Below are 26,725 nucleotides of genomic sequence, written 5' to 3' on the forward strand. Positions count from 1 at the left end.
GTAACCAAACCCAGTCTTAGTAAACTATTCATTGATCCATCCATTCATCAACCACCCCCCATCTTGCCCTCTCTCTCAGGTTGGAGTGGACGTTGACGATTGAATCCACCTATCAGCAACGCCATTGTGCGGCAAAAGAGAAAAAAAAAATACAATAGGCTTCTTATCTATCAGGTGATCTTTCTATTAAGTCTGGTCGTCTAATCGAAGCTTTTCCCCGAGTCCTCTGGTAGCTCTCACCATCGTAGTGCGACCGAGCCGTACTATCTTTTAAAAAATCATGGCTCGGCTCAGAGACTCACGCTCACCAACTCCAGCAGGAAGCCAGCAATCATCAAGAAGACATCGCAGAGATGACGACAGAAGGGATCGAGACCGTTATCGTGAGCGAGATCGTCGAGACTTCGCTCGAGATACAAAACGACGAAGTCGTTCTCGAAGCCCACACGATGTAAGGCGATCCTACGGACCTAACAACTTCAACTCCTCTGACTATTTTACTGTACAGCGTCGAAATCGCGACCGGGACCGAGATCGGGATCATGACATCCGCCGACGCGACCGTTCTATAGATCGTCGAGATGACGATTACTATCGAGGTGGAAGAGATCGTCGACGGTCGCGCGATCGCGCCCTAGATAGAGAAATAGACCGCTCTGCTGAGCCCCGCCGGCGTAGGAGCCGTGATCGCGATGGCGAGAGGGATCATCGAAACAGGCGAGACGACTCCCGTGATCGAGGCAGGGGACGACGCGAAGGTACTGCTGACTCCCATCCACGAAGTAGGCGAGGTGACAGTCGCGAACGAGGCCCCGCGCCCAGTGATAGCACCAAAGCAAAACCAGTTGAAGTACGTCGCACAACCCCATTTCATTCCATTACAATTATTAATGTAGATTCATAGACAGAATCGAAGTCAAAGTCTACGCCCGCCCAGTCCGATGCCGACAAAAAGGCTGAACGCCTCGCAAAATTGGCAGCATGGAAGAAGAAGCAGGAAGAAAAGGAGAAGCAGAAAGAGCCAACTCCAGGTGGAACCAGGAAGCTTCTAGCTGAAATGGACGAAAAGGCTAACCCTACACCCTCTAATGCACTTCCTACAGGAGCTTCTCCAGCGCCAGCATCACCCGCCGACACTCATGTTTCTTCGCCGGCAACTCCATATGCCGGTAAATTTGACCCCAAGGCTATTGCGAAAAAGTCTGCTCCCAAGACACACCCTCCTGCTGCCGCCCCTAAACTAGGCAGTGTTGCGGTTCAACCAGCTTCAAACCCTCCTTCAGCAGCAAAAACTCCGAGTGGTAAGACTTCCGATCGACGTGATTCTCCTCTTCCCGCTAACGAGATTATCAAAGTGTCTGCTCTTCCGCAAAGTAGAGCTAAAGCAAGCGGTTTCGGCTTCCACAAGCAGAATGCTGAAGCCGACAAGGTTTCACAAAAACGAAAGTTGATGCTCGATGAAGATGAAGCATCGGATAGAAAACTTGCTAAGCTGCCCTCCCTGCCTCTTGGCGACGTTGATGATACACCATATGAAAATCAGGACGAAGAGGAAGACGATGATGACGCAAATCATTTTGTTGGGGACGAAGCGGAAGAGGCCGCCGCCGCTCGAGCAGCTCAAGAGAGACGAGAGGAACGGATTGCGCAAGAAAACGCCCAACAAACAACGGAAATGCAAGTCGACCAACCCGAAGAAGAAACAGCCCCGGACACGAACGGCGCGACTCAAATCGCGCAGTCGAATGAGGCTATGGAAGTGGATGAGGATGACGTTGACCCTCTAGATGCTTTCATGAATGACCTCGAGGCCAAGCCTGTCGCAGAAAAGCCCATCAAGGTTACAAGTGACCAAAGTAAGAATCCTCAAGAGCCTGAAGCATATTTCAGCGATGATGAATACGATTATCGGAATGAAAAGATGGACCCGGATTCATTCTTAGCCATCGCGGCAAAAGCCCGTAAGAAGAAGGATATTCCATCCGTTGATTACAGCAAGCTTGATCTGGAACCCGTTCGAAAGAATTTCTGGGTCGAACCAGCAGAGTTAGCCGAGATGAGCGAAGCCGAATTAGCAGACTTACGCGTCGAGCTGGACGGCATCAAGGTCTCTGGTAAGGATGTACCAAAGCCAGTCCAGAAATGGTCACAGTGTGCTTTGTCAAGAAAGACGCTCGACATCATTGACACCTTAGGGTTTGATAAGCCTACACCGATTCAAATGCAAGCGTTTCCTGCTATCATGTCTGGCCGAGACGTCATTGGTGTTGCGAAGACAGGCTCAGGAAAAACCCTTGCTTTTCTACTGCCAATGTTTAGGCATATCAAAGACCAGCGGCCTTTGCGAGAAAACGAGGGACCCATCAGTCTAATCATGACTCCAACGCGTGAGTTAGCTACCCAGATCCATCGGGATTGCAAACCATTCTTAAAGTCGATGAATCTTCGGGCGGTTTGTGCCTATGGTGGTGCACCTATTAAAGATCATATCGCCGAGTTGAAGAGAGGTGCAGAGATCGTCGTCTGCACACCGGGCCGTATGATCGATCTATTAGCAGCCAACCAAGGCCGTGTAACGAACCTAAGGAGAGTCAGCTACGTTGTCCTCGATGAGGCAGACAGAATGTTTGATATGGGATTTGAGCCGCAGGTGATGAAGATTTTTGCGAACATGCGCCCGGATCGCCAGACGATTCTCTTTTCAGCTACCATGCCACGTATCATGGATGCTCTCGCTAAGAAGGTCTTGAATAGCCCTGTAGAAATAACTGTGGGAGGTAGGAGTGTTGTGGCCTCAGAGATCACCCAGGTTGTCGAGATCCGCGAAGAAAACACCAAATTCGTTCGTTTACTTGAGCTTCTAGGTGAGCTGTATGACAAGGATGAAGATGCTCGCACGCTAGTCTTCGTGGAGCGCCAGGAGAAGGCAGATGACCTACTAAAAGAATTGCTGCGTAAAGGGTACCCATGCATGTCGATCCATGGCGGAAAAGATCAGATCGACCGAGATTCGACTATTGAGGATTTCAAGCATGGTGTCGTCCCAATTCTCATCGCAACATCCGTGGCAGCTCGTGGTCTCGATGTCAAGCAACTGAAATTGGTTGTTAACTACGATGCCCCCAATCACCTTGAGGATTACGTACACCGTGCCGGTCGCACTGGACGTGCTGGCAACAAGGGAACAGCGGTCACTTTCGTGACAGGCGATCAAGAGAATTGCGCTCCGGGAATTGCTAAGGCCTTGGAGCAGAGCGGTCAGCCAGTCCCGTCACAACTAGAAGATATGCGCAAGGCCTTCAGGGACAAAGTCAAATCAGGCAAAGCTAAGGATCAATCAGGCTTTGGTGGTAAGGGACTGGAGCGTCTTGACCAAGAGAGAGAAGCAGCCCGTTTGAGAGAACGAAAGTCTCATAGGACGGAAGGCGAGGAAGAAGAAGAGAAGAAAGATGAGAAAGAAGGCGATGATAAGAAGGGCGACAAAGCCTTGTCGGCTATCCAAACGGCTGCTTCTGGTATCGTTTCTCGTGACGCTGCTACTCCTAAAATCGATCTGGAACCGAAGTTTACTATCCACAAAAGAGAAGAACCCTCCCCATCCTCGAACGCGAACAACCCCTTGGACAAGGTCTCTTCCGCAATCAATGCTATCAATGCTCGTTTGGGCCGTGCTGGTCAACTGCGACCAGGCCAACCAATCGACAACAAAGGTCCCGACGCAGGCGCGTTCCATGCAACCCTCGAAATCAACGATTTCCCTCAGAAAGCTCGTTGGGCCGTCACCAACAGAACCAACGTTGCTAAGATTCTCGAAGCTACCGGAACGTCCATTACCAACAAGGGTACCTTTTACCCGCCTGGAAAGGAAGTGCCGAGTGGTGGTGAACCTAAGCTTTACGTCTTAGTGGAGGGAGATACCGAGTTAATGGTAGCTAACGCGATGGCTGAGCTTACCCGTCTGCTCAAGGAGGGTACCATAGCTGCTGCTGATGCAGATAGTAGGGCTCCTATTGGTGGTAGATATACCGTCACGTAAAAGTACGGAAGGTCTACTTTCTCTTGGGGTTCAGCTGTAAATCAATATATTAGGCAAGGTATAATGCACTGGTGCTATTTATTTACATGGGGTATTGGCGTTCAGCGGTGGGAAAGAACCAGGCAGAAGTAACAGACGATGGACATTCCATAGAGATGTTAGATGGCTGTCGAGAAAAAAAAGAAATCAGGAATTCATATTCAAATACCAAACACCCCACGCCTCAGTAGAAAGATGCTAGTTATGAGTTCTTGCTTGTGCTGCTTCGTCGGCATCTCGTTGTCTTAACTCGCTGTTGCTGATTTCCTTGAGTGTGTCGTTGCGTGTTTGCTTCTTCTGTGCTGCTAATTGTGTGCCTAGCTTACCAGTAGACTTTGATGCGAATGCTTGTGCTCTTGCCTGTTGATACGTTTAGAATAAACCACACTATTAAAGGTAGGAATGGCGAAAAGAGGGGTTGTACCTCGGCAGCCTCGGCGGCTCGTCGTCTAGCCTCGTCTACATTGCTATCACTACCGTTCTGAGGGTTCGGATTCGGATTCGGATTCGGTGTAGAGGCGCCCAAGGTTCGGGGCGGTCCACCGATCTTAGCCGGTACAGAAGAACGTTCTGGCTGGGGCGGGGCGGAACCGAGAACGCGGCCGGGTTGCGAGAAGTTCTCGCTTTCCTCCTTTCCGCAAATATTACCCATTTCTCAAGACTTAGACTTGTGCCGTGGGTTCTGGGCTGATTCTTTGTTGGTGGGGTATGTGGTATCGGTGCCAGAAAGGTTCTCAATTCAAGTTCCAAGGTTATGTCTAGCTTCGGAGTGGGTGTGGGTTTGAGAAGACGTAAGTTTAACAGTAAGCAAGGCAGACAATCCGGGGTTCGTTGTTATTGGGTGAGATGGTTTATCTAAGTATGTCTGGTGGAGTGGTGCCTGGTAGAAGTGGAAGTGGAAACGAAAATGGATATTATGGTGTGACGTGCGACGTAGTGCTTTCCAGATAGTATCTAGGTAATGGTGATGATGAGGCTCAAGATCTCTAATGCACGAGGGTTTATGTAATAGTGATAGATTTACGCATGTCAAACAGCCTTGGAGGGTTCCCCTTACCGAACAAAGCCTAGGACCCCTGGAAAATATGACGCGGGGCCTTATGTTGCAGAGGGGTATGCGCATGTACATAATATTATATCGCAGATATGTACCTACACCTTAGTGGTACTTCATTAATCAGATAAGGATACGTCAGTTAGATGAGCGTTATAGTAAGAACTCTAAGTAGCCGTTAAGTATCACGTTCAAGCCAGGTGCAGCGCAACCATGGATGTGTCCGTAACGGAAGAGCCCCCACTTCCGGACTAGAGAACCTTGATGGACACTAAAGCTGCTGACTACAAGGGCTGGCTTAGTGTCTTTTGACCCCACATGGACACTTTCTAACAAATCCATGACCTTTTATTGGTCAATACCAACGTCAGCGCACCAAAGAGAAGCGCATTACCGAATCCCGCCCAGCATAATTCTGCGTTTAGGCCACCTGCACAGGAACTAGGAACTGCATACATACAACAAACACCACCATACAAAGAAGGCAGAGGTGCGTTTGGGCCAAATCGTTTGCGTATCGTATTAGGCGGGGAGGAAGGAAGACGAAGGGGGCGCATCATGTCCAACTCGAGCATTGCAGGATAATGAGTAATTTATATCTACATGGCAGTTTGCAATTTGTTACATGTGCTAATAGTTGATTCAGGGCTATCTTATACCATCTGGGCACCTAAAAAAGTTGATCGAGTACTAAATTGTACCTAGAAAACTTTGGATCAAGTCCTGTCAACCACAGCGGCCATCAAGGTCCATCAAGGTTCTCAACCGCACACCTGGATCCCGCCATTTGCCCACACCCAAACCAACCCTCTCTCACCTCTCTGGGGTCTCTTGGATTATTACTTTATTCCTTATTTTACAACCAGATGAAAAGAGCCTCAATTTTTAATAATTTCATCCAAGCCATTTTCTACCCGTGTCGATCGATCTCTTCACCCCAGATCTTCCAACCACTGATACAACGGCTGGCACTGACTCCTAACCACCACTCACACTATTCAGCCCTTAAAACCCCGTTAAACCGTTTCTTCTTCTACCCTGCCCCCCATATAACACAACGTCTTGTCCTCGGACCTTAAGCCGCGCATAATTTTCCCGATTACGATCTCGTCATCGTGTCATGCTCATCGAGTATCATGATGTACGACGACATCGACAAAGCAAATGACGATGTCAACTATGGGCTGACACCCTCTCTGACCTCGTCACCTTCGGCGGAGAGATTCAACGGTCCTATTGCATCCACTAACAATGCATTTGGGAGCGACTTTCCCTTCTATCCGTTGTCTTTTGACACGATAGCCCCATCTTCCCTAGAGTTATCCCATACTTCTCACGACGACTCCTGCTTAGACAAATGTCTGGGTACTTATGGCACACAGCGAATACAACAAAATGTGTATGCGCAACCTTACGTCTCGAGGGCACGTCTGTTCAACAACCAACACATATACCCGCACTCCTTACAAGAAAACAATGCCTTTCAGCAACACCAGGTAAATCAACATTTTAACATGTTTCAAGACTACACGAACGTCGGTTTCAAATACAACCTAGACCACGACCTTAAACAAGGGTATCACACTTCGAATAGCGAATCCTTGATTGGTTTGAATAACTTCAACGTTTCGGACATCGGAATTATGCCAAACAACCAAGTTCCTGATGACTGCACATCGGTAAACTGTAGCAAGTATTCTTGTTCCAGTGACTGTTGCTCTACACAAGTTTGCCAAGACGAGGAATGTTCTGGAGATGGAACGCCCTGCGACGATCTACAATGCTTAGAGAGTGTATCGCAAGATATATGGGCTATGAACGAAGGTTGGCATGAATCAATACAGCCAGGATTGGCCCCAAATGGTCATAACCAACCTTGCAACCATGACGAATCGGAGCATGATGCTGCTCGCACCTTGCGGGATCTCGGCGCCCCGGGTGCCTCGAACATACAGCAGAATCAACAAGACTTTTCGCAGTTTGACTGCCTCTTCGATACAACTAACCAATCCGCAGATCTCACAAGATCGAGCGGGCTCACCTTGCCCTTACACCCCCATCCAAGCCTCGCAAGTACTCCTGAGTTAGACTCAACAGCGACACCTCGAGAAGGATCCATCGCAAGTACGGCTCAGCATTTATGTCGATGGGTCGTCTCTGGACAAAAGGAACCTCAACGTATCTGTGGCCATGTCTGCGACAGCGCGCATTCTCTCCAGGATCACATGTCTGAAGAGCATCTTCCTTCGATGAACAACAAGACGAAGTACCGTTGCCTCTGGGAGAACTGTCCTCGCCTGACCGAGAAGGTATTTGCATCTCGAAATAAGCTTCGCCGGCATCTCACAACCCATACAGCATGTAAGTTAGACCTAATCATTTTAAAAGCAGTGATAATACTAACTGTAATCGAGACAAACCTTTCAAGTGTGACACGTGTGGCGAGAGTTTCTCGGCGCAGCAAGCCTTGGACCAGCACATACGAACACATACGGGTGAAACGCCATACAAGTGCGACTTCGAAGGTTGCGAAAAAGCGTTCAAGCAAAAATCCGCCTTGAGTAAGTACTCGACCTTTGGATATATCGTTAGATAATGAGCTAACCTAGGATATAGCTATGCACAAACGTACTCACACGGGCGAGAGACCGCTAGAGTGCGATATATGCGGTAAGCGTTTCTGCGAATCATCCAACCTATCGAAACACCGCAAGACACACTCACCGGAATTCAAATTCGGCTGCGAGGAACCGGGCTGCGGTAAAAGGTTTAATCGCGTCGACCAACTCCGCAGACACGAAGCCATCCACGAACGGCCGAAGAAGAAGCGAAAGGTTCGAGCGGAGGCAGAACAAGTCTTTTCATCTCCCATATCACCCGAGACACCCCATGATCCCGCCTTACACATCCACGACCAGCAGCTGCTGGCGGAGATCCAAGTCTAGAAGAATTGGATATATAATCCGATCGACCAGCGGCTGCCCCAGGGGCAGGTCGAGGATTCTTGGGTGTTTAACGCCGGGAACCTCGACCAATATCAATTCCAGGCCGAGGGTTTGTCAGCAAGTTCCGCGAACAGCGGGCGGCATGACCCTCAATCTGGTTTCCTGCTCCAGGCCCCTAGCGACCCCTGCAACCACCGAGTGGGAGCAGTACGCTCCCACTCAGGCTTTGAGTCCTGAAATATGTGCTGTCATGCAGCAGGTGGCCCGTCGAATGCAGCACTTGTCCTAAGGGACCATAGATTTACACCAGTAGTGGCGAGTAGGAGGCTCTTGTCCTCTCCTACTCGTCACCTTGATACATCAAGATAAAGGCGAGTAACGAATGAACGAACAGACGAAGCGACGATTAGCGATGATCAGCGGATTCTTGGTTTGTTTTTTCTCCGCTTGCCTCTTTTTTTATATGCAGCGAATAGCATTGTGGACCCTAGGAGTCCCCGGTCTTAGGAGTTGGTATCATAAGCATAGGTTCCATTTTGGGAATCTATGCATAGGATTGCATCAAAAGCGATTGTGGTTTATTTTTTTTATATCTACGTAAAAGTTTAGCGATATTAGAACAAGATACCCAATTAAGTCTTGCATGAGTCTATCTGTTTATGCGTTGATCTGATGTGTTGGTGTGACTTGTACCCAATTCGTGATTTTATACATTGGTAGTCGCTGAAGTATTCCGTCTTCATCGCATGGGGTAGTGGTTACTATTACCGTATACTCAACCTTTATATTATGATTTTGGTGAAGTAGGTTACTGGTAGGCATCTAAGCATTGAATGTATGAATGGACAACGACTTTCACATAATCACTACCAAGCTTAGATCTCTGAATAGAGACAGTCGGGTGTATCTCAAGATGAAGGGGAAGAAGACGACTACCTCCAAGTAGTTAATACGAATAGAACCAATCCAACAACGGCATTATATAAATGTTAGCATAACATGCCTTCACCCTAAAATAACGTCGAACGATTATGTAGGTTCAGCGAGTTAATCTACGAAATACTGATCCGCTCATATTGTAATAAGCCCACGTGTATTGCCCAGGGAGTAGGAGTAGAGGCCGCTGGCGATATAGATACCTAATGTTTGCATGTTGTAAGTTGCAATTCACTGGATTTATCATTATTTTAAATCAAGGTGGGGCACTAGGAATGCTACTACTTGAGAATTCATAGCGGGACCATGAATTGCTATGTACTCTTATTATTCCTAGGGACCGCAAGGACTCTCAGATCGGGATGGCCATGCCTCGTATTCCACCCTGAGTAGATCACATCATACCAGTGGACTGCAGAAATTTGTTCATAGCCCGAAGGCAAGATTTTTTGCATTGGGCAGCGACATAGACTGCAAAGTGTGACCTCGTAAACACCTATGAACCGAAAAAGCCGTGTGATGCCATGCAAAATAACATGATTCCTCTTTCCTTTTTGGAATGACCACGACGCCCGTCTACCATCGCAATACCTAAGCGTCCGCGTCCCCTTTTCCCGCCACAGCCTAAAAATTCATCTAAGCAGCCTGTGAGTACCATGTTAGCCGTATGACCTTGTTTCCTTCTCTCCAATGGGATTCGCATAAAGTGGGAATATGTATATATGAGGGGGTTTATCGTACCTTAACGGCGTACTTTCGCTGCGGGAAATGCGAAGTTCGCTTGCGTGTCTTCTCAAGGGTCTTGGACTTCTCTTCGGGCGACAAGCGGCGGCGGATGGCACGGGTCTGCTTGGGTCGGAGGTCGAGAGGGAGGTACTTCTTGTTCTTGTAGAATAGGCGTAGCTGTGATCGTTGCTTAAGGTTGACGACGGTCAGGACACGGGCGATAGACTTTCGGAGGTCGTGGCTACGAGTTAACATTGTTAGCTACATATACACCATGGGAATTGTCGATCTTTAAACTCGTGTGACTGTCGCGGGGTTCTTCATGGTTCGTGATAGGCTAAGGTCGAGGCGAAACATTAGAGTAAAACGTACATCTTGTTAAGCTTGCTACCGCTAGAAACCACCTGTTGGATGCGAAGCTGACCCAACTCCGTCTTGAGCTCTCCCAGCGTCTTCAGCAAGTCGTCCTTGCTCTTGCTCCAGAGCTGTCCGGTCTTAACCTTGGCAGTCGACTGCGAAAAAAACAATTAGCCCGTAATTCTCGATATTTCGATATATGCGAATTAATCGCATTGGTATTGTATGTCGACTTACCATCGTGAAGAGTGGTAATGGATGGCGGCGAGTTGAGGTCGGTGTCCGGGTATCTTTTCGTTTAAGGTTGTCGTGAAATTTCCGCCTAGGATTTTTTTGGTAGACAACTAAAAGAATTGATTTCCTTCGTAGTAGGGTTGTGGGCTGAAAAGTTTGGTCAGGTGATTGATCGATTGCCTTTTAATTCCCCACTTCTTAAATCTAGACGAGGAAAGGTACGTACTTGACTGGAAGCCACTTACCTAATTAATATGGCTCAGTTCTGACTTATATAATCATACTCCACTTCGTGATCCAGTACCTATAGGTAGGTATTCATCTACTGAAAGATGCAAGTAACACTATATGCCAAGTGCGGAAGCGTCGAGTGTCGCAGCCCGTTCTATAAGGTATGGTCATCGCCAACTTGCTAATTACGTACCTATCTCTTACAAATACGAATCTTACATTGAATAATCCGACAACACCTACGAACCATACCACACGAAACGAAGCAACAATCACGAATAATACCCAGAACCGCCAGTCTATTGTTAGATGAAGTAGTACTATTGGTCCTCTTAAGTTCTTGGGCGACCCATCCTATCTTACGAACTGACTTATATGGAAAGCCCACATCAAACGACAACTATTGTGCAAACTCCGTTGCGAGATCTTTCGGGAATGACTGGAGGGTGTATTTGATACCTATCTTAATACTATAACCCTAGACATGGCGGCGCCAACGGGCAACCAAGGTTGGGCTCAATTGCGCCAACAAGCTCGAAGCTTGGAGACTCAGGTATATAGAACAACCACTATATACGGAAATAAAGAGTGCATTTTGCTGATTCCATCGCTCGCAGACCGAAACGCTATTCCATACCTACTCGCAGTTCTCTACCGTGTCTAATATTCCGGCAAAGCCGAGTAAGGAGGAAAGAGAAACCGAGACAAAACTAGAGGAGATACTCGATAAGGTAGGACTCAACACCCCGTACGGCTTATGAGCCATTGGGATTCCCTCGACTAACCCCTATAAAGCGAGACAGTGTAGTCAATCAACTAGCGCGCCTCCTCGACTCCGAAGCAAGTCTTACATCCTCCGCCCTAAAACAGAACAACCTCTCCCTCCTACGCGAGAAGCTCGCTGATCACCGACGAGACCTCGCCCGTCTACGCTCAACTCTACAAGAAGCAAGAAACCGCGCAAACTTGCTCTCCAATGTCCGCGACGACATCCAGACATACCGAGCGAACAACCCCGAAGCCGCCGAGGCAGAATACATGCTAGACGAGCGGAACCGCATCGACAACAGCCACAACATGGTCGATAGCGTGCTCAGCCAAGCCTACGCCACCAACGACAACTTCATCGTACAACGCGAAACACTTGCCAACATTAACAGACGGATCACCATGGCCGCGAGTCAAGTACCCGGGCTGAATACCTTAATCGGCAAGATTTCGGCGCGGAAGCGACGAGATGGCATTATCATGGGTAGCTTCATCGCGTTCTGTTTCGTGGTATTCTGGTTTTTCCTATAGGGCGGATAAGAGCGAAGATTCGACCTTTTCGTTGTTGATTTTTTAACGGTTTATGGACCGGGATGGACATACCTTGGTTTTTTCGAGAGTTGCATTATCGTCATGCAAGGCGTTCCGGTGATTTGGAGGGTTTGGAAAGCATGCTGTATAATATGAAAGAAAAATATCCGAGAAGAGTAGTGTCTGTCAAAAGGCGAGAATTAATTGATGTTAATATGACTAGTATAAAATATGTTGGGAATTCGATCCTCCCTTTTAATTTAGAACTATTCGATTTGAATGGCACAAGAGAATTTGTAGCAAATGTGAGAGGGCATCACTAGAAAACCAAATTGCAACTCAGAGGGGTATCATTTCGAATTATAGTATCTAATCGCTGTTACAAGCATTATTGGATTTCCTGGGTTTTCTGAGTTCACCAGGTATCCTGGACCTCCTGGAAGTACTTTTTCGGGTTCTTCATCTCGTCTATGAGTCGTACGACACCATTTACTAACCCGTCTTTATCATCGGGAGAACCACGACCGGAACCAGCCCATCGTATCCTACACTCGCTATCGACGAGGTATACGTAACCAACTCGGAGATTCAACATACCTATGTTCTCCCGGATCTCATCCGAGAGACCCTTCCTGACAATGAAATACCGGCCGCAATCCTCCTCACCAATACTTTTCCTTATGTTGTTGATGAATAGTCGGATCATCCACGCCTTCATCGAGTTCTCCTCGACATTGATATGAACGCGCTGTGTTATATCAGGGTGCTCTTTTAAGATATGGTCAAGCTTGAGGTTTTTCTCTTTGGTTAAGAAGGTGTTGACTTGGTCCTGGGCCCACCGGCTGCTGAATAGGCCAACGATAGAAACTTTGCCCTGTAGTACTGAGGTTGTGTCCTGTGATAAGTAATTCTTTCTGGCTAATGTATCCCCGCAGAAGTTGGGGAAGTATAGGGAGCGCTCGGCTTTCCAGCAGCGTGGCGGTGGGAAGAACGACGCGCCCTTGTAGAACTGGAGGTTGCGCCAGTCGCGGAAGTACGGGCGCGACATCGCTTCCGTCCTATAGAATGAGGGACAAGCTGATTAGTTTGCTAGTTACGCTAAATAACAGAACCAATTGGGGCTGTAGATGTAGCATACAGTTGCTCCCGTCTCTCTAGATGTTTCTCATAGTTGAGGAAATCATCACAACGCTGCTTGAATGTTCTAGCATCTAAACCTGTATTCTCGCCGGGTTGTGGTGGAAATGGCATGCCTATCGGCCGACTAAGAGGTATGGGCGTGAATGAATCAACTGCTTTACCATAAGACCGAGGCGCATCTTCCAGTTGGGACGAGGGTACTATTTTTGACCGTGCTGGAGAAGGGAATGTCGTTGGTTTTTTCGTTGTTTCCGTCGACGTAGTCGCCTTATATTGTTTGCTAGCATTTGGCTTCGGCAGATCTCGGTAGGATATAGTGGATGTAGTGAAAGCTCTAGATTGGCAAAACAGGCATAATAGCCTGGGCCTACGAGCGAGCGACATGGACTCAAGTAAATGACTATTAGTCGACGTCGAGTGGGCAGTTTTGTAGGGGTCTGTCGTATGCTCAGGGCGTGACGTCGTAAAAATTTCAACGAGATGGAGATTGGAAATTGGAGCTGAGAAAAAAAGAGTGAGCGATAAGAGATTAGGATTTCGGCTAGGTTTCTTTATCGCTCATCTGGGCATGAAAAAGGTTCCCTAGCAGCTGCAGGAACGGGACATGGATCCCAATAGCACGGCGGACCAATTACAAGTGGGGTAGACAAGGAGCGGCCATCCTCGGCTTCCCCAGATTCCGGATAACCACGGCCCAATGTGGGGGAATACGTCGTTTAGCCCAGCCGGTCTTGTTGGAAATGTCAGCATGGGCTTAGATCGCTCTCTCCCCTCTTTCTTTTTTACTTCGTACGAGCTGAGAATCTTTTAGAATTTCTGTATTCTAATTCTTCAAAATGTAAATTTACATATTATTCTCTTTTCTATCTCTCTAGACAATTTTATATACCCGGATATATATAATGTTTCTTCAGCGTAGTTCTCGCGCAATTCGCCGGCAATGGCAACTATGTCGGCGTTTCAACCGTCCCGCCGAATACCAAGTCCGCGCCGCTGTAATAAGAGGATTACACACAACGAGGAACTTGCGAGTAGTGAAACCAGTCTTACTTGCTGACATCGGTGAAGGTGAATAATCTCCTCGTCATCGCCATGTCCAATGCCTTTGTCCTTTTGCTCAATTTCTCTATAGGTATCGTGGAATGCGAAGTAATACAATGGTTCGTCGAGCCCGGTGCCAGAGTCGAGGAGTTCTCACCCTTGTGCGAGGTCCAGAGCGATAAAGCTTCCGTCGAGATCACAAGTCGATTCTCAGGTGTAGTCAAGAGGCTGTATTATGAAGCTGGTGAAATGGCAAAAGTCGGCAAGCCGTTCGTAGATATAGATATACAAGGCGGTGCGAACCAGAAAGATTTAGACGCCCTCACAGCCCCTGAACCCGCAACAGAAGGAGCTTCAGAACCCTTAAACAAGGAGTCGTTGAGCAAACCCCCGCAAGGGCAAGGTCCAACAGGTAGAGCGACCGAATCCTCGGCCGACGAAGCGTCGAAGTCCCAGCCACCTCCGACAAAGAAAGGAAAACATGCTTCGTTAGCAACTCCAGCCGTCCGACACTTGTCTAAAGAGTTGAACGTAGACATACTAGAGGTCGATGGGACAGGGAAAGATGGTAGAGTCCTAAAGGAAGACATATATAAGTTTGTGGAGAAGAGGGATTCGCCCACCCAACCGGCTCAACCTTCGAGTCCGTTCGCCAGTATACCACCGGCTTCGGATACGGAAAAGCAGACCGAGACTGCCGTCCAATTGTCGAACACACAACATCAAATGTTCAAGACCATGACACGGTCATTGAGTATACCGCATTTTCTATACACCGATGAGGTCAACTTCTCTCAGATGTACGAGTTGCGCCGGCGACTAAACAAGGTTGTTTCACAGTCGGCAAGGGAGGGTGAAGCATCGAAATTGACGTACTTGCCATTCATCATAAAGGCCGTCTCAATGGCCTTACACCAATACCCTATACTGAATGCCCGTGTTGATGTGGATCCCGAGACCTCGAAGCCAACGCTCGTTTATCGCAGCCAGCATAACATTGGCATCGCTATAGACACGCCCTCTGGTTTATTGGTACCTGTAGTTAAAAATGTGGGAGCTAGAAGCGTGCTTTCAATTGCCGCAGAATTGGCACGTCTGCAGTCGCTGGCTGCCGCTGGCAAGCTCTCACCCCAAGACTTCACAGGAGGCACAATTACTGTGTCTAACATTGGCAATATTGGCGGCACATACGTGTCGCCCGTTATTGTCGACAAGGAAGTGGCCATTCTAGGGATCGGCCGCATGCGAACAGTTCCAGCTTTTGATGAGGATGATAATGTCATCAAGAAGCACATTTGCAATTTCAGTTGGAGTGCTGACCATCGCGTTGTTGACGGTGCAACCATGGCAAGAGCCGCCGATGTAGTGCGTAAGATTGTTGAAGAGCCGGACGTCATGGTCCTACACCTGAGATGATGAAGAATAATAAGCCCAGCGTAATTCCGCCTGTTTGGTGCCCAAAGACGGACGGATTGGTCGCGCCGTGCCGCACCGCATTACCATAATCTGGGTCGAGAGGTTGAGAAGGACGGATAAGGAACGCCACCTGCGTAGTGCGTTGCCCAGGTTGCCAGCAATTGGCGTGCAGAGGGATTCAAGGGTATGATCTGATTCGGGTTCGAAGTTGATATGTCATATGCAGGCGGGAAAACAAGCGAGCAGGTAGCAGTTAAACCCGGAGTACATACGTACACCTATACATACCGACCTACATATGTATCTACCTACCTACATTACCTACCAATGTAGGTATCTAGTCGCATGGGCATGGATGACATAGCCCGCATAGCATAGCATAGCATATATCCGCAAAACTGGACCTTAGGACCGGATTGTCTGGATCGAAAAAAAAAAAACCCTTGTACTCGACAGCCTCGTTGTGTCCTCCTTCGCTTTTTTTACCAAGTGCTGGATTCTGCATTGCAGTCAGTCACCATGCGTTTCCCGTGTAATGTAGGTGTATGTAAACGCGGTTGACGCACCTTAACACCCGGCAATCATACATAAGTAAATATGTATTACATTTTTCATCTACTCAACACCGCCCCCATCCATCCCGTGTCTTACCTCGATCCGGCTCCGCATCCAAATCCTGCACCCCCTTCCTTTTTTCCCATCCCGGACCTAGATCCCGTCGAATAGGCTTACCAAGGAAGTACAATACGAAAAGAAAAACAAAAAAAAAGTCCGTTTTTCATGCTTGAGGGTGTCTTTGGGGGCCTACACTATTGAATCACGCGAAGAAACGAGAAACAGCCACGTACAAATGCGCCGCTGCACAAGGCTGGATGTGGAAACGGTTTACCCTAGCTAAAACAGCCCGTAAGCCGAGGGCGCGCGATGTTAGTCAACAGAGCGGCATCTTCATCATCCGGAGGTCAGCCGTTTTTCCCATGATCATCATACCTTGCCTTACCTTAGGTAGACTACCACCTAAAGATTTTATAGACATGTCGCTTATTAATTATCTAAATATGTAGGTAGGTAGATTATTAAGTTAGGTACCCAAAGAAAAGGGTTCTCTATTTTTTCTTTTTTGTCTTCCCCTCTAATATGCACCTTGAAGTAATAGGGCATAATCGGCGGTAGCACAAGGGTTCGTCCCACTCGCTCTCTACACGCCCCCAGCTGCATCTGGCGGATCTTGGGTGCTTGTAAGGATGATCCTACGTCCCACAGTGGAACCCCAAAAAGGGAAACTACTCATGCCAGTAAACGACGGGTCCTGTGTGTTTTCAGCACCCAAGAGTATGGGTATGACGATGCAACTCGACGTAAACGTATCAGTAACCCGAGCTCTAAGGGCAGCGGCGGCAAAGCACCTATCCGCCCGACGCCTTAACCTTATTCCAAGGGATCACCTCGACATTCGTCCTCAACCGCACTGTATTCCCCATACGGTCGCTTTCGCCCATTGTAACTGATGTGTATTCATCCTAAGCATAGCTTAGCGGGGTTTTGTGATGGTCCCGCGTAGGATATGCGATATGTCTAAACGATCTATGATCCAATGAATATGAACCCCCAACTCCTTTGCAACAGCAGCGTCTCACGCTGCTGGCGTAATGCAATCGACCTAAAAACAACTCCATTATCCAGATGCCTCTATTCTTGCGCCAAAACGAGTGACGAAACCAACCCCTGAACTCACGCAAAGTAGCAACGCCAATATCTGCCATATATCTGCCACTCGTCGTCACAGTCGTCATTCCATTTCATGTCGTCATGCTGTGTTATCTCGCACCATGTTATGTTAATTTGTTGTAGTTTCGTCAATTTTCTTAAGTACGTTGTCTAGGGCATCCCTTAGAACTTCCTCCATTGAACCACTTACGTCAAGACTGATGACGTCTTTCTCTTCTTCCGTTGGCGGCTCCAAAATGGAGAATTGGCTATGGACCATATTGGCACCCATGTAATGGTTTTGTCTTAAACCGACACGCTCAAGGAGAACATCTTCCGGGGCATGAAGGTAAATGAAATGGAGGACAACATCATGCGAGTAGTAAGGTGCTACTCTGATGACATCCCGGTACTTGCGCTTGAGGGCCGAGCATGTGAGCACGACTCCTTCAGCTCCAGACGCCAATTGTCGGAGGGATTCTTCTCGTAGAATCGTGAGCCAATCCCATCGGTCAGCATCCGTCAACGGTATGCCATTGGACATCTTTTCGATGTTTGCTGGTGGGTGAAACTAGAAATTTGTGATTTAGCAGTTTGTCAAAAAACTAGTACACCGCATTGACCACAGACGTACCTCGTCACCCTCGATGTAAGGCAAGTTAAGAGACGTTGACAGGTGCTTGGCAACAGTGCTCTTACCGCAGCCGGCAGGGCCAGTAACTAGCCAAATGTGACGGTGTCTGGGCGCTGACAGGCCGTGGGTTTGGTTACTTGCTTTCGCAACGGTATTGTTCGACGTTACTGGTAGCGCGGTAGTGCTGACCGGCTTCGTGTTCGGCGCCATGGTACTAAGTGTCACAGCCATTGCCGCAGATGAGTGTTTTCCGTTAACCGAGATCGGGTTATCGTAGGATAACATAGTTTTATAACCCGTTTCTCGTTTCTTTTAGGAAACGAAAATAGCAGGGTATTGCTATTTTGGAGAAGTGCGGCGAAGTTGGAATAGGAGCAACTCAGCCACTTATTGTATGCGGTCTGGTATATATATCAAGCTAGGGTATATATGAAGGAACACAACGTGCAGTAGCAGCAGAGAACTGAAGCAACAAACTTCGCGATGTGTTTTTTCCAGAGAAATAAGAAGACCAATTATGAAAACAAGTAGAAATCGGGGGTAATTAAAGCAGCGCAATATGGTAGAAGCTAGGGCAGATGGCAGTGGGACCCCAGGACCGCCGGCGAAGCGTTGGCCTTTATAAGTGGGCGTCAGCAGCCCCGGTAACAGGCTTCGCATACTGGGTACTGTGGAATGACGGAGTACCTAAAATCTGGTTGTACCACAGTGCCGAACGAGATGAAAGAAAAAAAAATCAGCGAATCTTAGTACCTGAGATGCCTGAGACGAAAGACCAGGGATTAGCCTGGGGCTAGACGCTAAAAGAAGCTCGACAGAACGTCAAAGAAGGCAATTCAGGATGGTATTAGACCAATCATGCGTGTCCATTTAACTGTCCTTGGGGCTCCAGACTGGCTCGACGTCAGGGAGGGAGGGGTGCGGGTAAAGGCCAAGAAGTACCTAAACCACCTGGTCTGGGATGGCTCCAGAAGTATTTCTCCATCGAAATAAAAATAATAAAATAGTAGCGTGAATACACGCTTGAGTGGGGGGGAGCAACATCGTCAACGCGAGAACCGATAAATAGGGCCGAGTTGATGTATCGAGTTGAAAGGCAAACCAACAAGCGACGGCATCCACTAGACCGAGGTGCCTCGCCTGTGGTTGAAGATCTGCATCATCTTCTCAGTGCCCTCTATCATGTTTGTCTATCGGCAACATGAGTAACACTTGCTCATGAACTGCAAATGCTTTGTATTGTCGTCAACTGTCAGAAAAGTGTGGCTTCTTCTTACAAGGTTACCCAACCCACGTTGCAGAAGAGGCATGGCTGGAACCATGGCCAAACCAAGGATGGGTAAAGAAAGCTGAGACAGAAAAGTAACAATTACAATATTGAGACCAACAATATTAATGTAAAAGGTAATAATATATATATAATAGCCGTAAGTGGATTAGTCCGTTTGTGGTAGCTGATGGAATTCATCAAGTTGCCATTGTTGAGATGGGTGTTTAGAAACAGGCTGAACTTGATGATATTGAGAAGTGAGAAGTGAAGAAAGAAATGTATCTTATGTACCTAAGTACCTACATTTAGCTTGGAGTTTTTCGGGGTCATTCTTCTTTAGGTTTGGGGAAAGAGTTGACGACACACCGACACCCGGCAGTAGCCACTAGGAAAATTTCCCCTTTTTATTTTTTCTCATCTTCTCCCTTGCCTGCCTTAGTATATTTCCAGTGGTGTACGTAGTCGGTAGTCTACTATACTTTTCTCCGGCTATTTTCTTGAATGGGTAATTAATTATAGTTCTCTTCATTTTTATTTTTATTTTTTTATCCTTCTTTCCCTTTCTTTTTCGTATCATTACCGCCATGGCAAGCCGTTCGCCACCGAGAATCTACTTAGTATGTATGGGTTCCCACGGAGTAGTGTATGGCCAAGAGCTTCCTCGGTACAAAAGCATTCGACATGGTAGCGTGGGGGTGGGTACGTACCTTTTGCCTACAACATATGGAGAGTACAAGTAGTTGTATTCCACTATTTCACATTAGGCTGATGGAAATTTTATCGAAGAAAGCATCGAAGCCTGAGCTAGCCGACACCAAGCTCGCCCTAATGTGAGAATGGAAAAGTGTGGAGGAAAACGTGGTTAGGACAGGGAGATACAAATCAATGGGTCGTGAGTTAATCTCTTCCGTATTCGACGATATCTGAGACTGCACTTGCAGAACTTGGCTTCGTTATACATACAGGACCATCAAGCGCCAGAAGCGACTTCAAAGCGACTTCAACTACATATGATGAATCATGACGGCATGCCCAGATATTACTTACATACGGACAACAAAGAGAAAATTGCCTAGGTAGGTAGGTATCTCTAGAAGTTGCGATTCTTTGTCGTCGTTAAAGTCAGCAACAGATTGGGGACGAAAACACGCGTCCTATCAAAACCCCGGACTCCGAACAAGGCATGTCAGGTAGGGCCAGAGAGGTGTCATCGCATTGGCTCGGGATCTTTTGACGCCATCCTGGTGCCTATATTTCAATCAGAATAGAAATATGTTTCCCAGACAAAGACAAACCAACAAATGCTTGGGGAAACGACGTGGATGGAGGAAACACACTCGCATCGCAATCTATTACCCCTTTACAAGCAATTGGACGAAAATATCAGATTCAAAGTTGCCTCGCTCGTCATCTTACCGACCGGTACGGATGTGCTACGGATCTACCCCAACGTGATATGGTGATTTCTTTGTGCGACAGCGGCTGATCGTTTATAGGTCTCGCGATATTACCTGTTTAGTACGTAGCAATCAATGGCTGGAAGAGCTACGTACCTGGATCGGAGCTACCTACATAAGGCAAGCCTGCTTCGTTATTATGTGTGTGTACCTACATATTTCGGTAGTATTTTCATACTCTTAGGGTTACACGTCTTTCGATACCGGCACTGGCATTCATTAGGGCGTTCGTATTGGTATGTATGTCCATGTCAAAAATCAAATATCGGTCTCCTCTTCTGCTCGGCCGGTTACTGGATCCGATAAGCCCACTACTAGCGTTCTAGCCCGCTTTCTTGTCAACGCATCCACTGCAGCCCACTGTTACAGCATAGACAATGTCGGTGTTAGTGGACCCGGGGAAGACGGGGAGAACGGGAGGAGCTGACTATTGTTCTTCACCGCTCAATGGCACTTCCCCCACCAATCACGAAACAACTCACGCCCGCCGCGATCAAGCGCTTGGGTCAATTACCAAGGTGAAAGCACCAGGTAGCGCCAAGACCGATTCTGCATGAATTTTATAGCATCTGCAGCCTGCACGGACGAGAAAACCAGTCTTCTCAAGCTCATTCCGCATCCGCACCCCTCAACTTTTACCGATCCCATAATATGAGAATACCATGTCATACCCAACTTACCATCATCAATAGGGTTTTTTTTTTCTTTCTTTTATCTGTATTCCAGTAGTATCAATGGCATTTGTAAACCGACTTCGGTATAGGTTGAGGCAATAGGAAGAGGTTTGTCCGCTGGACGAATCCTAACCCACCAGAAAAATCTATTCGGACCAGTCGGACCCTAGGGAGGTGATACAAAGGCATAGAAGGCGGAAGACCTTCATGCAGGTAGAGGTCATGAGGCCCGTTTTTTGATCGATTAAGGCTCCTCCCGGTGTAACAAGATTAAGCCTTGCCTACATATATGTAGATAGAGGTATACAGGGACTGGTGATTTCTGGTTCAGACTAATGCTGTTGTGTGACCTCTGTAAGCCATGTATCCGAGTCTCAAACAAGCAAAACCAAGGACCTCTATCACCGCACACATTGTCTTGTCCTATGTAGGTATTCTACCTGAAATTTACATACAATATATTCGTGCCTAATTATATCAAGCGATTCCATTCTTTTTCATGTGCGTCCCTGTATGTACCTAAAAGTAGACATACGAACTATATTTGCGATACTATACCTAGGTACGGTATGGATATAAATTAGCCAGCCGAAGATCTTGATTGTTTGGAACTTTTTAAAGCCACGCCTCCTATTCTATAAGATCTATATTGGTTAAGCTTCAATTTTCGACAAGTCAGGAGGCCTCAGGCCAGGTATGCCATTAAGTCTACGAGGCTTCTCGAGCCTTGGATCCTGTAAATGTCGAATAATCCCACGCGCGTGTTCTTTTCGACCAATTTAATCACCATACGGGTATTTTATGACACAATTGAAAAGTTGCGAAATCTCATTTGGTATAAGATAAATTATAGAGAATGATGTTGACGAATATAGGTAGGATATTTTCTAGGGCTGCATGTGGTCAATAATTTAACTTGCCGACGTATACTCACAAATAGCTTAGGTCTCATCACTCCTAAAATGTCCTTTCTATTTGCTGTGTTCATTTTCACTCTAGAATATACAGGCGTCCAACATCCATTATCTCCTGCACCCAAGGTTGAGTTTGGTTCCTTATTCCCTTGATTACAGCTCCAATGTTCATGATACTTAAGCGTGGAGGGTGGATACGCAATCACAATAGGCGCCTACCGCCTAGGAAAAGAATTGCCCTGTGGCTGGCTATTCTAACTTAACGCTGTGGCGCATTAGGGAATGCGGGGATAAGTTAGACTGGCCGCTCTCCACCAATCGTATGATACAAACTCTTTCATCATTGGACCTTCCAGAAGGGTCACTTGCCTAAGGTACATTTATAATAGCTCTGGAGGTAAAATTTAGGTACCTACGCAGACTAGGGAAGTATATTGGGTACTAGTAGCTGCAGTGGTGGTGGTGATTGCCTTCTATCTCCTCATTCTCAAATGCTCTCCATTTCAACCTTGATTCGGAGTGCTCCTTCGATATCAAGAACATCAAAGCACCTGATCCCTAGACTCTCTCCAAGAAAACTGGATTCACTTAAACCAAGGTTTCTAGAAAATTCCCCTCACCGAATTATAGCCCGTTCGTTCGCCTCCACAATGGATGCTCAAGAGCTTAAGAACTATCTCGCCGATTCACCCCCGAGTGTCGTTAGGCTCGAGATAGAAAAACATTTCGATGCTTTAAATGACAAGCAGAAGAGATACGCCCACTTCATTTCTAGGTATTTACTACTCCTACTAGACTTTTATAGGTACGAGAGAATGTTGACAGCTTTGGGTGGTGTAGAGCCTCGTTCCATGGCACTAGAATTGTGGCGAGACAGATCTCCCCTGAATCTGAACCAATAGTAAGTTAGCTAACATTTCAGCTGTCTCACTGCATATTCACTCGTATCTAGTTCGACTTCATCTTGGCCCTCCACAAGACCTGTGGTGGCGACTGGAAGGCGTTACAAGCCAAGGCTGGTATATCGGACGAAGATCTTGGCAATTTCTTGCAATATGCAGCGCAATTCCTAGGGAACAATGGTAACTACAAAAGTTTTGGTGATGCCAAATTCATCCCACGGGGCCCCGAATCCGCCTTTACCGCGCTTGCGGCGGCGTCTCCGGAGGCACAGAAGTTTTACGATGCCACTTCTGGTGCCATATTCTCCGCCAACAAGCCAGCCTTGCTGCACCTAGGTTACCCAGAACAGGGACACATGACCACTTACTACCCTGGATCGTCGGACATCACGAAGGCAGAAATCGATTTTATTTCATCATGGATGGAGAAGAAAGGACTGCTTCCCGAAAATACTCGTCTCATTAAAAATAAGAATGGCTCGTTCGAGATTTTGATCGCGTCGGCAAAGCGCACAGTTCCCAGTGAAGGTGGCGATATTGGAAAAGAAACGACGTTCAAGATCGAGACCGGTGACTTAACGGGGAAGACTATTACTCTGGTGTATGGTGATTACTCCAAGGAGTTGGAAGCTATTACAGCAAATGCTAAAAAAGCGGCGGAAAATGCCGACAATGAGAACCAGCAGAAAATGTTTACTTCCTACGCGAAATCCTTTGAGGAAGGGTCGCTACTTGCTTTCAAGGACAGCCAAAGATTCTGGATTCGAGACAAGGGCCCGATGGTCGAGTGTAATGTTGGCTTCATCGAAACGTACCGCGACCCTGCTGGTATTCGAGCTGAATGGGAAGGCTTTGCTGCTGTCGTGAACCTAGATCGGACACGGGCTTTCGGGGCGTTGGTTGAAGCTGCTCCTACTCTGATTCCTCATCTACCATGGGGCAAAGACTTTGAAAAGGATACCTTCTTGTCCCCGGATTTCACTTCTCTTGAGGTTTTGACATTCGCTGGATCTGGTATACCCATTGGCATCAATATCCCTAACTACGATGATATTAGACAAGGCGAAGGCTTCAAAAATGTGTCACTCGGTAATGTGATGGGTGCAAAGTCACCGAATGAGAAAGTTCCGTTCGTTGCCGAGAAAGACCTAGGGGTTTATAGGAAGTACCGCGACGGCTCCTTAGAAGTTCAAGTTGGTCTCCACGAGTTGACAGGCCACGGGTGTGGTAAGCTACTGCAGGAGAAATCCCCGGGAGAGTTCAACTTCGACCACAAGAACCCGCCCATTTCTCCGTTAACTGGGAAACCCATCACGACTTGGTATGAGCCCGGTCAGACATGGGGTTCCGTTTTCGGTAGCTTAGCCGGTGCTTACGAAGAGTGCCGTGCAGAGCTTGTTGCCATGTATCTCAGCTGTGAATTCCCCGTCTTGAAGATCTTCGGTTTCGGAGACGGCTCAATCGATATCAATGGCGAGGCGGGCGACGTGCTCTATGCTTCCTATTTGTCTATGGCTCGAGCCGGTCTCACATCGCTGGAGATGTGGGATCCCAAGAGCCGAAAATGGGGTCAAGCGCACTCGCAAGCTCGATTTTCGATTCTCAAGTGCTTCCTCGAAGCCGAGGATGATTTCTGCAAACTGGATTATAAAGGAGACGACATAAGCAACTTAACGATTAGTCTAGACCGTTCGAAGATCCTCACGGCGGGCCGGAAAGCAGTAGGTGACTATCTTCGGAAATTGCACATATACAAATCTACCGCCGACATCGAAAACGGAGCGAAGTTCTTCGGCGACATGACAAATGTTGACCCGGACTTCTGGGGCACCAAGGTTAGGAATGAAGTTTTACGCAACAAGCAACCCCGGAAAGTGTTCGTCCAGACCAACACCAACTTGGACGAGGCGACTGGCAAGGTTACGATAAAACACTACGACGCAACTCCCGAGGGCATGATCCAGAGTTGGGCGGAGAGACACGTCTGACTTGAGAATGGGTATACAGCACGGCAAAGTAGTCTGCTGTGAGTAACTAACACACTTGGCGATGCGCATTCGGAGACTATCTGCGTAGTCTGCTAGAGTAAAGTTACTACCTAGATACCTTAGGTAGATAGACGCCTCTGAGATAAGTCCTCTTACGCCAACAATGATAAGCCTTGAGAATGATCAACTAGATTTGAGACGCGGAAGAGGAGTTGTTCTGTCAGAAACCAGCCAAGGGAACTCGTGTCACTCTATGCATCGTGTATGTTATTGTAAGAACTTCTGTTAATTTCTGTGGAAGCTATTAGCAAGTAGAGAGATGTCACCAACGTAACGCCATGCAGTAATTATTGTTTTTTTGCCTTGATAGTCGTTTATTGACTAGAACCTCGATTACAGACGCCAGAATCAATGTGACCGATGTCTCAACGTCCAGATGCAATTGGCAAAAGCCAGCCCAGTTCCGCGATCCGCCGTCCGCAAAGTCATTTGATAAATTTTTCTCTAAAAGCAGGAATCCTCATCTCTCATCGTCCGTGAACCCTTCCGTCCCCTCGCGTCGAAACTACCACTTCATCTCGTGGGGCTTGTCGCCCTTTCGGAGGCTGAATGAGCTAGCGAGGTAGCTGGCAAGAAGGTCTACCTTCTTGATGTTGGCGATCAGGGCCTTGTCGATGGTCTTCTGGTCCGCTGCTCGGCTGCTGCTGATCTCCTTCTTCTGTAGTGTAATGTATTAGCTCACGTCCTTGCTGATTAATCCAACCCTGTAAATCGTACCTGAGGCTTCTCGCCCTGCTTGAAGAACGCATCCTCGCTCGCCTTGTCCTTAGCCTTGTCTCGGGTGAAGTACTGGGCTTGCGCGACCTCCTCAATCTTGCTCTGGTCAAGACCCTTAAGGTCGATCTTGTAGGATGTGGCGATCACGTATCGGGAGTTCACTCGTCGTAGGGGGACACCGTTGATCTTGAAGGGGCCGGTGACGAGGAGGACACCTTGGTCGAGAGCCTTGAGGAGGACTACGCGCTTGCCTCGGAAGCGGCCAGCGAGGAGGATGAGGACGGTACCGGGCTGTAGCGAGTTTCGCGGAGCCCAAGGTCGGAGAGCCTTGCGGACCTATGGAAGAGATGATAGTTAGTAGGTAATTCAAAAAATAAGCTGAAATAAACGCGAAGGTGGTAGCATGTGTGTGTGGTTCGTCCGCAGATCATTTGTGTGCATCTCCAAAATCCATGTGATTGAAGATATTCAATCCAAGATTGCAGTAGTCTGCAACCGGAGATAAATATTACATTCCACCACGACCAATTTAGTTTTGTTGTTGGCAACCCGAAGATTCGATCTGTTGCTTTCATGCGAATACGATGTGTCCTCCAGATTTGAAATGTGAAATTATTATTGTTGTTAACTCACAGACTTGGGCTTGGCTTCATCGTCGGCCGGGTACCACTTCTGTGCCTTCTGGGAAGGGTGAGGGACCTCCCGGGTCGACTTTCCGAACGTCTTCTTTGTGCTCGGTTGCGACATTGTGAAGGGGTTGTCGGAAGGTGAATTGGTGGTGGATGAAAGGAAATTGGCGTTGAGGTTGATGATGCGAGGTTAGAAATTCCCACTTTGCGCAAAAAGTTCAATTCAGTTGTGGGCTTAGGCGAAGCCCTGGTGCCACCACTTGAAATCAATTCGTTGTAGGCTAAGTGGGGCACAAACTGTGGCTTTTTTTTCTTTCTT

The 26,725-nt window shown here is 47.6% G+C and overlaps 10 protein-coding genes across 10 annotated transcripts; 5 read left to right on the top strand and 5 right to left on the bottom strand.

Moving 5' to 3' along the window:
* Nucleotides 1–898: 898 nt before the first annotated feature.
* F4822DRAFT_68211 (uncharacterized protein) lies at nucleotides 899–4,470 on the top strand. Its single transcript, XM_051463847.1, has 2 exons — nucleotides 899–1,301; nucleotides 1,356–4,470. The coding sequence occupies exons 1-2, from the start codon at nucleotides 1,058–1,060 to the stop codon at nucleotides 4,034–4,036; spliced, it is 2,925 nt and encodes a 974-aa protein (XP_051308968.1). The 5' UTR covers nucleotides 899–1,057; the 3' UTR covers nucleotides 4,037–4,470.
* On the bottom strand, nucleotides 4,111–4,895 carry F4822DRAFT_68219 (uncharacterized protein). Its single transcript, XM_051463848.1, has 2 exons — nucleotides 4,500–4,895; nucleotides 4,111–4,435 (listed from the first exon to the last, which is right to left on the bottom strand). Exons 1-2 carry the CDS (start codon nucleotides 4,725–4,727, stop codon nucleotides 4,274–4,276), a joined length of 390 nt encoding a protein of 129 aa, XP_051308969.1. The 5' UTR covers nucleotides 4,728–4,895; the 3' UTR covers nucleotides 4,111–4,273.
* A 1,095-nt stretch (nucleotides 4,896–5,990) lies between these two features.
* Nucleotides 5,991–8,265, top strand: F4822DRAFT_68273 (uncharacterized protein). The gene is made up of 3 exons (XM_051463849.1): nucleotides 5,991–7,490; nucleotides 7,544–7,690; nucleotides 7,746–8,265. Exons 1-3 carry the CDS (start codon nucleotides 6,266–6,268, stop codon nucleotides 8,072–8,074), a joined length of 1,701 nt encoding a protein of 566 aa, XP_051308970.1. The 5' UTR covers nucleotides 5,991–6,265; the 3' UTR covers nucleotides 8,075–8,265.
* Nucleotides 8,266–9,230: 965 nt separating this feature from the next.
* Nucleotides 9,231–10,466, bottom strand: F4822DRAFT_419601 (60S ribosomal protein L35). The gene is made up of 4 exons (XM_051459631.1): nucleotides 10,331–10,466; nucleotides 10,109–10,248; nucleotides 9,752–9,977; nucleotides 9,231–9,655 (listed from the first exon to the last, which is right to left on the bottom strand). Exons 1-4 carry the CDS (start codon nucleotides 10,331–10,333, stop codon nucleotides 9,647–9,649), a joined length of 378 nt encoding a protein of 125 aa, XP_051308971.1. The 5' UTR covers nucleotides 10,334–10,466; the 3' UTR covers nucleotides 9,231–9,646.
* A 119-nt stretch (nucleotides 10,467–10,585) lies between these two features.
* On the top strand, nucleotides 10,586–12,137 carry F4822DRAFT_419602 (V-snare-domain-containing protein). The gene is made up of 3 exons (XM_051459632.1): nucleotides 10,586–11,111; nucleotides 11,176–11,289; nucleotides 11,354–12,137. Exons 1-3 carry the CDS (start codon nucleotides 11,043–11,045, stop codon nucleotides 11,855–11,857), a joined length of 687 nt encoding a protein of 228 aa, XP_051308972.1. The 5' UTR covers nucleotides 10,586–11,042; the 3' UTR covers nucleotides 11,858–12,137.
* Nucleotides 12,138–12,196: 59 nt separating this feature from the next.
* F4822DRAFT_419603 (ATP10 protein-domain-containing protein) lies at nucleotides 12,197–13,556 on the bottom strand. The gene is made up of 2 exons (XM_051459633.1): nucleotides 12,996–13,556; nucleotides 12,197–12,915 (listed from the first exon to the last, which is right to left on the bottom strand). Exons 1-2 carry the CDS (start codon nucleotides 13,379–13,381, stop codon nucleotides 12,273–12,275), a joined length of 1,029 nt encoding a protein of 342 aa, XP_051308973.1. The 5' UTR covers nucleotides 13,382–13,556; the 3' UTR covers nucleotides 12,197–12,272.
* Nucleotides 13,557–13,767: 211 nt separating this feature from the next.
* Nucleotides 13,768–15,909, top strand: F4822DRAFT_419606 (2-oxoacid dehydrogenases acyltransferase-domain-containing protein). The gene has a single exon (XM_051459634.1). It carries the CDS (start codon nucleotides 14,090–14,092, stop codon nucleotides 15,452–15,454), a length of 1,365 nt encoding a protein of 454 aa, XP_051308974.1. The 5' UTR covers nucleotides 13,768–14,089; the 3' UTR covers nucleotides 15,455–15,909.
* A 1,217-nt stretch (nucleotides 15,910–17,126) lies between these two features.
* On the bottom strand, nucleotides 17,127–18,226 carry F4822DRAFT_68335 (carbohydrate kinase). Its single transcript, XM_051463850.1, has 2 exons — nucleotides 17,796–18,226; nucleotides 17,127–17,732 (listed from the first exon to the last, which is right to left on the bottom strand). Exons 1-2 carry the CDS (start codon nucleotides 18,078–18,080, stop codon nucleotides 17,292–17,294), a joined length of 726 nt encoding a protein of 241 aa, XP_051308975.1. The 5' UTR covers nucleotides 18,081–18,226; the 3' UTR covers nucleotides 17,127–17,291.
* Nucleotides 18,227–22,760: 4,534 nt separating this feature from the next.
* Nucleotides 22,761–25,000, top strand: F4822DRAFT_438879 (putative dipeptidylpeptidase III; the record flags this gene model as incomplete). Its single annotated transcript, XM_051462576.1, has 3 exons — nucleotides 22,761–22,885; nucleotides 22,951–23,011; nucleotides 23,063–25,000. The coding sequence occupies 3 exons, from the start codon at nucleotides 22,761–22,763 to the stop codon at nucleotides 24,998–25,000; spliced, it is 2,124 nt and encodes a 707-aa protein (XP_051308976.1).
* A 266-nt stretch (nucleotides 25,001–25,266) lies between these two features.
* Nucleotides 25,267–26,708, bottom strand: F4822DRAFT_419620 (ribosomal protein L6e-domain-containing protein). The gene is made up of 3 exons (XM_051459635.1): nucleotides 26,411–26,708; nucleotides 25,778–26,113; nucleotides 25,267–25,718 (listed from the first exon to the last, which is right to left on the bottom strand). The coding sequence occupies exons 1-3, from the start codon at nucleotides 26,522–26,524 to the stop codon at nucleotides 25,566–25,568; spliced, it is 603 nt and encodes a 200-aa protein (XP_051308977.1). The 5' UTR covers nucleotides 26,525–26,708; the 3' UTR covers nucleotides 25,267–25,565.
* Nucleotides 26,709–26,725: the final 17 nt, after the last annotated feature.

Source organism: Hypoxylon trugodes (assembly GCF_022578975.1).
Source record: "Hypoxylon trugodes strain CBS 135444 unplaced genomic scaffold F4822scaffold_11, whole genome shotgun sequence".
Lineage (NCBI taxonomy): Eukaryota > Fungi > Ascomycota > Sordariomycetes > Xylariales > Hypoxylaceae > Hypoxylon > Hypoxylon trugodes.